At 46.8% G+C, this 11,147-nt stretch overlaps 1 protein-coding gene and 1 long non-coding RNA gene across 2 annotated transcripts; both read right to left on the bottom strand.

Moving 5' to 3' along the window:
- Positions 1-2,020: 2,020 nt before the first annotated feature.
- On the bottom strand, positions 2,021-11,144 carry CKAP4 (cytoskeleton associated protein 4; the record flags this gene model as incomplete). The annotated part of the gene is made up of 2 exons (XM_006914700.2): positions 2,021-4,477; positions 10,980-11,144. Coding segments are annotated over 2 exons (1,491 nt in total), but the record flags the coding sequence as incomplete, so codon positions are not given.
- LOC112481889 lies at positions 4,547-10,971 on the bottom strand. Its single transcript, XR_003047098.1, has 2 exons — positions 7,377-10,971; positions 4,547-7,211 (listed from the first exon to the last, which is right to left on the bottom strand). It is a non-coding gene; the product is annotated as an uncharacterized LOC112481889 (long non-coding RNA).
- Positions 11,145-11,147: the final 3 nt, after the last annotated feature.

Genomic DNA, 11,147 nt, shown 5'->3' with positions numbered 1-11,147 from the left:
AGAGGTCCCCAGGGAAGCACTCAGGGGGCTCAAGGCTACAACTGTTGACCAAGCGGCACATCAAGTATTTCAATCTTTTAACCTCTGGCTGCACACGAGCAAGCCCTGGAGCTCATACTACATGCCAGATGCTGTGCTAAACTAAACCCTCTCCACCCATGATCTCATTCAACCCTTACAACCACTCTGTGAGGCATCATCATATCAACACCACCAGCAGCACCACCAGCACCATCATCATCACCCTCACGTCATTCCATTCTAATCCATTCTAAGTTAACACAGGAAGTGGTAGAGCAGCCTTCTCACCAGCGTGCTGAGAGTTTCGCCTGGGAAATTTCACTGTGGAGTCTGATCATGGTGCTAAACCATCTACAATTGAATCAACACCTTCAATAACTTGTGCATATTCCCCAAAGGGCATGGCAACCTCATTTCCTGAAGTTTCCCATCACTCGTGGAAGCATTCCAAGGGACTTCCTGTAGACCTTTGCAAACCTGTTCTAACCACCCCCACCCAACTCTGGCAGAACTGGCCACTCCCTCCTCTGTGCCCCATTACACCTGGCTGTAGGACAAGTATCCTGTCACGTACATCTTGAGTTCACTGATGCTTAGCAAAACACCTGACTATGGGCTCAACAAATGTTATTTGAATGAATGAGTATACACATGAACAAGATTGAATTGTGATTGTTATTTGGGGTAGATCTAGCTCCAACTGCCCCAGCATCAGGAATGTGAGTTTATAACGCATTCCTTTGATTTTCACCACTTAAAATTTATATTTGATTGTGTCTCTGGCCCTTGTAGATGTTTTCTATTCTAGTATTGAGAATCTATTAAACCGCTCCACAGTCTGAGATTACAGACCGCAGAAATGATGGCAAGAGAAAGAGCAAGAATATGCCTGACACAACCAACCAACCTGATAAGAAACCAAGAGAATTTAACTTTCTTCATGCATGGGGGTTTATGCTGCTTAACACCCTCCCCAAATGAGGGCAAAACTAGTTTTTAAAACATATATATCAACTCTTAGACTTTAGAATAAAAATACAAGTGATTTCTAACACTTATTAAAGGGCTCATCCTGATTTTGGAAAAACATCATGCTCAGAGTTATGCAGCCTTGAAGACGATGCCTCAGGGACCTAGAATGATTGACAGAGGAAGTTCAGAGATGAGGGGCCCTCTGGCCAGAAAGGAGAGCATGAAACTACATATGCATTCAGATCCTGGCCCCTCTCCGCTCCTTGGGTAGGAGAGAAAAAGAGCCTGTAGCCTCAGGCTCTGAAACAGGGGACAGCAAGGGCTGCAGAGGTCAGTGTGGCCCTGCGATGGTGCTGGTGGAAGGGGAAGGATGCTGTCCCAGTTACAGAGAGGGACTGGGTTCAAATCTCAGCCCTGCCACTTCCTAGCTAATGATCTTATATGATGCTTCTCAACCTGCTGCCTTTCTGTAAAATGGAAAATGAGAATACCTACCTCCCAGGAATGTCAGGAGGAATAAACAGAGAGAGGCCTATGAAGTACTTAGCAAGGTGCTCATTAGATGCCACTTTATAGGTGGAGGGTAACCTGGGAAGTAAAGGAAACATGCCCAAGTTTGCACTGGAACAGTCACTAAGACGGTCTGAGACAGTGATTCTCAAACCTGGCTGCACATTAGCAGCAGCTAGGGTGCCAGCCCTCCTTATACCCAGTGGATCCAAATCCATGCAGGTGGGCCCAAGCACTTAGTTAAAGCTCCCCCGAAGATTCTAATAGGGTACTCAAGGTTGAGACCCTCCACTGGAGCTAACAAGAGTTGAAGTCAAGCAATGACCTATATATAAACAAACCTACTAACAGTCAATCAAAAGTATGTCCCCAGGACCAAGAATGAGGCCATCTTGGTTTTAGAACTGAAAAAAGTCTGAAAATTGAAAATTTACCTATCTTGCTAATCCTGAATACTTCACATTAATAAAACATATCATAATTACTAAATTCTCAGGAAGTAAACACTCTGGAAAAGTCGTAACAAAGCTCAAGTGTTTATTAAGAATTAAAAATACTGTAAATAAGCCATACAGTTCATTTCACAGTAAACTAAACAATCTTTTTTAATCTTTTCATTTTTTTCTTTTTTGAAGGGCAAGACAGCCATTAAAGAACAGTACAGCTCAAAGGGAAACAGCAAACAACTACAGAAAATGCACACATCCCTCACAGATGGGGGTCGGCTCTGACAGCAGACCTCTTCATGGACGTCACGGTTAAATAGAAAGACTCGGCCTCCATTCCCCAGGGAGACAGCCGCCTTTGTGGACAGCCCCCATAATACACTTCCTGAAAGAATCCAAGGACACCCCTTTCGGGGATTCTAAACCTACGCATTATTGAGGGACCCTACCAAGAGGTGACACACATCGGTCACAGGGGACTCTGTGGGGTGTTGTGCCTTCACACTCAGAACCCTCTGGATTCTTTGCATAGTTAGTTATCTTTGAGATCACTGGGATGACTCAGGAAAGAAAAAGACACCCACACCAGGGAGGCGACTGTCAGGCAGCTGCTTCTTTTCAACTAAAAAAACAAGGGGCTTGTCCCCGTCCTTATTCAGAGCTGACATTTTTGAGTTTTAACCGGTTTAAAGTGGAAGACAACGAGTGACATCGCATGAAAACTGCAGCCAGAAGTATAAAAAATAATAATAAAATTAATTGTTCTCAAAGACAATTAGAAAGAAAAATGCCTCCTCCCCCCGCCCCCTGGTTTTTTGACTTGAAATCCGCCAGCCAGCCGGGCTTTTTTGAGGTTAATCTGCTTCTGTTAATCCTCGGTTGAAGCCATTATGGTTCTTCTCTGACACTAGAGACATCCTGCTAAAAGGCACCTCTGATTCACAGGGGCTTGGCCTTCAGGAAACCGACCGAAAGGAGAAGCAGAAAACTTGAGAAACCAGTGGTGTGTGGTAATAATCGTAAATAAATTAACCGGGCATGAAAATACAAAATACCTTGGTGTTCCAAGTGGCGTCCACTGCTCTTTACGAGGAATGAGGACGTCGTGGGGGACCGGGGACCGCGAGGGAGAAAACAACACATTTTTTTTTTTGGTCATGAGAAACTGAACTTTCAATCCGCACCCTGCACACACAATTCATTTAGACTTTTTCATGGATTTTCTCAACTTTCACAAACAACCTATCCAGGTCATTTCTCAGGTCATCAAGCAAACCCTTGGCCGACTCCAGGTTGTTCTCGTTGGTTTCTATTTTCACTGAGTAGGCCACCAAGCTGTCCACGGCAGTCCTGAGCATTTTCAAGTCCGACTCCACTTGGCTGACTGAGGATTTGAGGTGGTCTAGAGAAGAGAGTCTGTCCAGGACGTCCTGAGGAGGCAGGCGGGCCGCCTGGGCTGGGTCCTGGCCCAGCAGCGTGTGCACCTGCTCCTGAACCTTCTGGAGCGCGTCCACGGTGCCGGGGAGCTCGCCCACGCTCCTCTTCAGCTCCTCCACGTCGCCGTAGAGCGCGAGCTGCGCCTCCCCCAGGCTCCGCACTGTGCTGGCCAGGCCGCCCTGGTCCTCCGCCGCGGCGGCCAGGCCCTCCAGGCGCTCCCGCACGGCGGCCAGGCGCTGCTCGCACTCGTCGCCCTTCGCCAGCAGGGCCTCCAGGCTCTCGCCGTGCCGCGCAGAGGCCGCCTGCGCGGCCTGGACGCCCCCTTCCACAGCTTGCAGCCGGGAGTCCAAGCCCTGACTCTTCCTCTGCAGCTCGTCCAAGGCGTCGGCGTTCCTGAGGAGCCCGTCTTCGTCCGGCCTGAGGGGCTGCGCCTTCAGCTGGCGCAGCTCCGCCTCGAGCCTGCGCAGCAACTCGGGCAGGCGGGCCGCGGCCTCCCCGGCGCCCAGCACCTTCTCCGTGAGCGCCCGCAGCGTGAGGCGCTCCGACTCCGCCGCTTCCTTGAACTTCTGCTGCTCCTGTTTGAGGCTCACCAGCTCTTTGACCTCGGTGTAGACATCGGACTCCATGGTCTGCAGAGTGCTTCTCAGGGCCGCTATGTCCTTCTCTTTGGCCTTCACAGAGGTTTGTATTTCCTTCACAACTTCCTTCAGGGCTTTCAAATCCTGCTTGTACACCTCGGAGCCTTCCAGAGAGGCGACCTTCGCCTTCACGTCATTTATCTCCTTCTGACTCCTCTTCTGGACCTCGGTGAAGATGGCGATGTTGTCGTTGATGGACTTGGTGAGCTCCGTCAGCCTTTCCTCCACCGTGTTCTCCAGGGACGTGAAGTCCCGCTCCCGGGCGTCCTTCACCACATGGATGCCATCCGAGAGGTCTTTGAGAATCTCATTCTGGAGTTTTTGCAGAACTTCACTGATCCGGTTGATCTCGGTTTCCCCTTGTTTCACCACTTTCTCTGTGAGATCTTGTTTATGTTGGGAGCTTCTCAAGATGGACTCAAAAGTCCCAAATGTGGCTTGCAGAGACTGTACCTGCAACCAAAATCCATATGTTATTGCTGAGGAGAGCTGATGAGTTATATACACACACATACATGACACTTTTTTTTTTTTTTTTTTTGGTCTGCCCAGCCTCCAGATCCCTCCTCTTCTAGAATGGCACCACAATTTTCCTTGGGAGAATCATCCTTCCACGATCCATGTGGTCTGGGAGACTAACCTGAGGGCCCCTCCAAATGCTCCAGGGATGGTTTGTAACCCAAGCCTGACCAATCAGCACCTTCCATCCACCTTGCCCTCCAACCTGGAGCCAGAGTGCTTAGCCCAGAGATGGGCATGTGACCTAAGGCAGGCCAAAAAGTCAATTCCAGAACTTCTGTTACATCTACTGGGGAAGGAAACCTCTCTTTCTTCTGGGATTGCGAGCTACAGGGTAAGGGAAGTGCGGAGCTGCTCAGACCAGTGAGTGAACACCAGTCTAAGAATCAAGCCAGAACAGAGGGAAGCAGAACTGAGAGACAGCACGATCAAAATCTGAAGACACAATCTGATCCCTGGATACAGCTATACCTAAAGGGATCTGCTTTTCAACTTTCTGGTTTGAGCCAATGCGTTCTCTCTCCCTCCCTTCCTCCCTCTCTCTTTAAGCCACTTTGAGCTGAGTTTCTAGCTTCTGCAATTGAAAGAGTCTCACAAGTTTTCATAGGTAAAAAGCTGAGGCACATGAGAGACACTGGACCGAGAGGCAAGAAACAAGGATTCGTTCAGATGGCCCTGAACGAGTCACTGTCCTCACCTGCAAAAAGGGACCATATGATCCCTTAGATTCTCTGGCTTTGTGAATACATTATGATCTTGTTGGCCATTACACATTCATTCTAAATAAATTCTACCCAAAACAAGGTCTGTCCTGGGAACCACCCCAGGGATCTGGGTTAATGTACTGAGAGGCTAACAGTATAATGACTAATGACCTAGGCTTTATCCTGGTGTCTCTTAGAACACTTTCTTGCAGAAAGAAAAGAAAGAAATGATTAATTTGAATCTATGAAGTCTCTCTCATTACCAATTCACAGAAAACAAACGAGAGAAGCAGCACGAGAAGGCGATCAGCCAGATCCACTATGTGGAAAATTCTACAGGACAAATAACCAGGATCTTCAACAATTAAATGGCATTTTAAAGGAAAGACAGGAACTATTACAGATTAGAGGAAATTAAGGTGATTTATCAATCAAATGTAATGTGTGGACTTAAATGGATCCTGATTCAAATAAACCAACTGTAAAAGAGACATATTTTTGAGAGAATCAGGAAAATCTGATTATGGTCTGGGTATTAGAAGATAATCAAGAATTATTAACTTAGTTGATATACTGTGTTTTGTGAAAAGCAGCAAGGAGAGGAAAGAAAAGAACTCTTACCTAAATTAATCTTAAAATATTTTGGGTGAACTAATGTGTCAGTCAAGATGAATTTTAAAATTAGTTCTTAGTTCACTATCCACTGGGTCTGCCAGGCAACACGGGCCCTTCAGAGGGCCTAAAACTGAACTGATAACATTTCCTGAAGCCCTGCACCCACTTGTGCCTACTGAATCTTCTTCCAACTAAGGACAAGCCAGCCTCTCTGCCTATGCTATGGCCATTCAGAAGTCCTGGGCCACTTTCCAATACTGAGAGTATCTGGAGAACACGAGAAACCAGGTTGGCACCCAACGGGGTAGTGGAGGAGAGTGCTTCAGAGTCAAACTGCTCTGACTCCAGACCCAAAAAACAGGATGGGTGGTGATGGGTTGAAACAAGAACAGAAAAAGTTGATAATTATTGAAATTGGGATTCCCTATATTGATCTCTTTTGTTTATACTTCAACATTTCCATGATAAAAAGTTAAAAAATAATATAGTGTGGGCTCTAAAACGAGACTGCCTATGTTCATATCCTAGCTTGGACATTTCCTAGCTGTGTGATTGTGGGCAAGATACTTAACCTAACTATGCCTTGGTTTCCTTAGGTGCAGGATGGGAACAAAAATAGTACCTGACTCTCAGAATTGTCTTTTGAGGATTAAGTGAGCTAATATATGTAAAGTGCTGAAACTGTGCCTAACACATAGTGAATGATCAATAAATTCTAACTATCATCTTCATCATTGTTTAATCTTTCTTCTTAAGTAGCTCAGAAGTCTGGAGATTCCTAGACCATCCTTGGCCCAGTGCCAAAGGAAAAACACTACAACACATGTGGACTCTGGTTCCAGCCCCGTCAATAACCAACTCTGTGAGCACAAATAATTCACACTCATTTTCCAAGTTCCAAGCTCCTTGTCTATTAACAAACAGGTTTCTAAAGTCCCTTCTGGCTTCTGCCAGTCTGATTTTAAGACAAATTAGACTAAGTTTCTCAGGTACTCCATAATATTAGACAATTTCCCTGCCCAACCAAATATAACCTGAGTCATAAAGGACACCGGAGAGAATTCACCTCTGAAACTAGGTTATGTAATCACACTGCTTGCCTATTCTAAGCATTGCACTCAGAATAGGAGTGTGACCAGGTGAACACAGTACCTGCAACATGGCAGGCGTTCATCAGTGTTTTTCTGAGTGAATCAAAGAATAAAAGAATTAACAGAGCAAAGCCTGATGAAGACCAAGCTGGTCCATTTCCCCTCTGATCCCTGTCACCCCTCACTGAGGCTGACTCTTAACAAATGGCTAGGAAGGAGACTAGACCAGAAATTACGGATGAAGGCAAACCAACCAACCTCCAACAGCAAAGAACAGAAAAGACAGGAACTATTACAGATTAGAGGAAATGAAGGTGATTTATCAATCAAATGTAATGTGTGGACTTAAATGGATCCTGATTCAAATAAACCAACTGTAAAACAGAAGAGAACAGAATTACGGATGAAGGCAAACCAACCAACCTCCAACAGTATATGAAAAGAACACGAAAACTGTCCCCACACTGATGCTGTTATGAGTTGTTCATCTTTATGTGCAAAGACCTTTCTTACAATTAATATACAATGGATGCTTCTGTTCCCCCAATAAATGTGGGATGCCCACTATGTTGTGGGTGTTAGGCAAGATACCAGAGATAGAATAACAACTAGGACGGAATCTCTGCCTTCGAGGAGCTTACAGCCTTGCGGGGGAGGGGGGAGGAGTAGTGGTGACAACATTCAACAGGGTACTTACTGTATACGAGTAATTATGCAAAGTACTTGAGACTTCATCTCATTACGTCCTCATAATAATCTCACGAGTTGGTGGCTCCCATTGACCACCATTTTACAGATGAGCAGACTGAAAAGTGTTGGAGTTGAGCATCAAAATCCCAGAATATATGATTTCAGAACCTGAGCTCTTAACCTCTATGTGAAATTCTCGGGCAGAGGCATATTCAAAGTGCACGGAGTGACTGGAGGAGATGCTGCCTAAACCCAAAGCCCTGACTCCTGGTCCAGAGTAAAGACGGGACAACAAAGAAATATGACCAGAGAACCCACTCTTCTACAAATAGCAACTAGCCTCATTAAACTGTCCCCACTAGGCCTAAGCTTACTCCTACAATCTCTTTAGGCCACCCTGGATCTGCCAGGGCAACTGGGCCCTTCAGCTCTGCCACTTAGGATCTGTATGTGACCATGAACGAGTAACACAACTGCTCCAGGATCAGCTGGCCCATCTGTGAAATGGTACTAATAAATGGTACCTGCCTCCGAGGGTGGCTGTGAAGCACTTAATAGAATGCCTGGCATTAATATGTGAACGCTAAGTATGAATAACACTATAAGCATGATACTAATTATGAATAATAATAGTGAATACTAATTATGAATAATAATGCTGTTAATATATGTCTCTGCTAAGAACCTAACCCTGCCCCCTGACCAAGCCTCACATCGAGTGAGAAAGGGGTTCAAACTTAGGTTGTCAGGGGACCCATCACTACTCACTCCTCGATACAAAATAACTTATTTACTGTCTATCCAGAGGTACAGACATTAGTGGCCACACAGTGTGGCAAATCCTAATACTGTTTTGGGCATGCTGTGAGTTCCAAGTCAATGGAATAAGCATTAATTGAACACCTACTACATACCAGACAAGGCATGGGAAAGATAACAAAATGAACAGATGAGCGGTTGGAAATGTTCTAGGAGTTAACTGCGGTTTAAATCCTAGCTCTGCCACCTACTAATTGGGTAACTGTGCAAAGTTAGAGGAACCAGACCCCACACAGTCAAAAATCCACTGAACTTCTGACTCCCCCAAAATTTAACTACTAAGAGCCTACTGTTGACTGGAAGCCTTACTGACAACACGGTCAATTACCACGTGTTTTCTAAGTTATATGTATTACATACTTGTATTTACACAGTAAAGTAAGCTAGAAAAAAGAAATTGTTATTAAGAAAATCATAAGGTAAATACATTTACAGTACTGTATGTATTTACTGAAATAAAACCTACATATAAGTGGACTCACACTCAAACCCGTGTTGTTCAAGAGTCAACTGCACTTAGCTCTTGGGGTTGCTGTAAAAGAGATGAATGCACAATAAATATGAGGCATTGAATAATAGCTTGATTACACTAGTAAATTAAAAGGTCACTAACAAAATAGTGCTCATTATTTCAATAGTTTACAGCTAGGTGGATTCTCAAAAATCTAAACGGGGCCCTCCCCGCTGTGTAGAGAAAACTGAGCCCCAAAGAGGAACGTACTCTGTGCATAGCTGTGATGGAGGAGTGGGGGGCCAGAAAGGAGGAAATAAGAGGGACAGGGAGGAAGCAAGGAGAATAAAGCCCAATTTCTTCAACCTGGACTCAGGACCGCCCCCGTTTGGGCCTCAATCTCAATGGCCCTTCTCACAACTTCCTGAATGCTACTCTATCACAGGCTGGGTAGCCACTTGCCGTCCCTTAAACATGCTCAAGATGGTCCCCTGCCTGTGTGTTCTTCATTCCTTCTCTCGACAGTTATCCATCTCAACTAGATCTCAACTGGCTCTACCCGGGCCACCAGGATACAAGCCTAGGCCAACACCACACCCCCTCTTCTGGACAGTTCCCCGGTATCCCCCGACGAATCCTACTTCTGTGCAGCTTCACAAATACAATTTGTGTCTTTTCCACCTTCACACCCTCCACAAGGCCTACGCAGAACCGTATGACTATCAGACTTCGATAAATATTATGATTGATCAGTAAGTGGGTGGATGATTGGGAGGAAAATGGGAACCTGGTGATTACACTCCGGCAGTATGTCTATTTTTTTAAGGATGATTTAACATTCAAGATAGGCAAAGCAGCACTGCCTACTTAATTCTCTTACAAAAGTCACCTCCCATGGCCTGCCACACTGAGCAGGCTGACTCATTCCAGTTGCTCCACCAGTCTTAAGAGGAAATTCCTAGTCCCACACACTCCAGAGAAACTTGGCAGTAAGGGCAGCATGCTGGGAAAGGAGGCAGCAGTTCCGGGCTCCTAAGTGGTGGCGGGATTTTTTGTTTCAATCAGGCAACGAACTTTCATTGAGCAATGACATTAGTGGAGGACGAAGGAGGAGGAATAAGATTTGAGGGAGCTCCACTTGGTGTGGGGAAAAAAAACGCAGAAAGGTGGAAGCCAAGCAACTGTGTTGAAAGTTGGGTTCGTCCACACATGAAATAGCACCCTGTGGACCACAAACTGGCCAGTGGCCTAGACATTCTCACACAGTCCGCCACTCGCCGGTTGGGGTCTTTATCAATTCACTTAATCTAACTCTCGATTTTCTGGACTGGAAGATGGAGTCAAAATTGCCAGTCTCACCTCCCTCCCAGGGTTGCTATGAGAATTAGATAATAAGTAAACCCTCTAAACAGCACATAAATGTGCCTAGTGGTCTTATTCGCCAGTATGACCTAGTATTGGGGGCCTGTCCTCTAAAGCTGAAGAGTGCAGATTCAAAGGCCCGCATGGGTACACTGGTCCAAGAGATAAGGGGGCCTAGGGATATGTAATATTTCATTTGAATTTCGCAAATGAATAAGACTACTAGTTTTTCCTTCCCCGGCCGCGGGTCTATTAAAAACTGGCTCAGATGTCTCCCACTGGGACAGCCGAGGTGCGTGCGGCCTTGCCAGAGGCTTCCAGGGATGCGCTGGCTTTCCTTCCAACCTCCTTTCACACAACTCTGTCCATTCAGCGGTTCCTAATCCAAGAAGAATGGGCTCCCCAGAGCCTGCCGGCTTCCTTACAGGTCACCGCTAATGTCCTGTGACAGGCCCTTGGCCCACCCTCGCGGCGGTCCATCCATCCCTCGGGGCCGATTCCTCCGCGGCCATTAACAAAGAGGGTCCGGGGACCGCCTCCCAACTAGGGGGCCGGGTGGGGGCGTCCGGGGAACTGGCCGTGGAGGGTCTGGGCTAGACTAGGGGCCCGACCCGGAGGGCACGAAGGGGCACGAGGCGGCCGGGCTGGGGGTGCGGGAGCCGCCGCCGGGTGGATGCGGGGTGAGGGGGGCCAGGGGTACCCACCTTCTGCTCCACGCCCTGCAAGCCCTGACCCAGCTCCTCCCGCTGCCGAGAGAAGTCCTGGTGGCTGCGCCGGACCTGCTGGACCTCCTCCAGGACGTGGTGGACACACCAGCCCGAGAAGGCGGCCGCCGCCACCAGGGCGAGGTAGAAGAGAAAGTTGAGCGCCCG

This window comes from Pteropus alecto, unplaced genomic scaffold (assembly GCF_000325575.1).
Source record: "Pteropus alecto unplaced genomic scaffold, ASM32557v1 scaffold94, whole genome shotgun sequence".
Taxonomy (NCBI): domain Eukaryota; kingdom Metazoa; phylum Chordata; class Mammalia; order Chiroptera; family Pteropodidae; genus Pteropus; species Pteropus alecto.
Note: the sequence above shows the minus strand (reverse complement) of the source record. Positions and strands in the feature narration are given on the sequence as shown.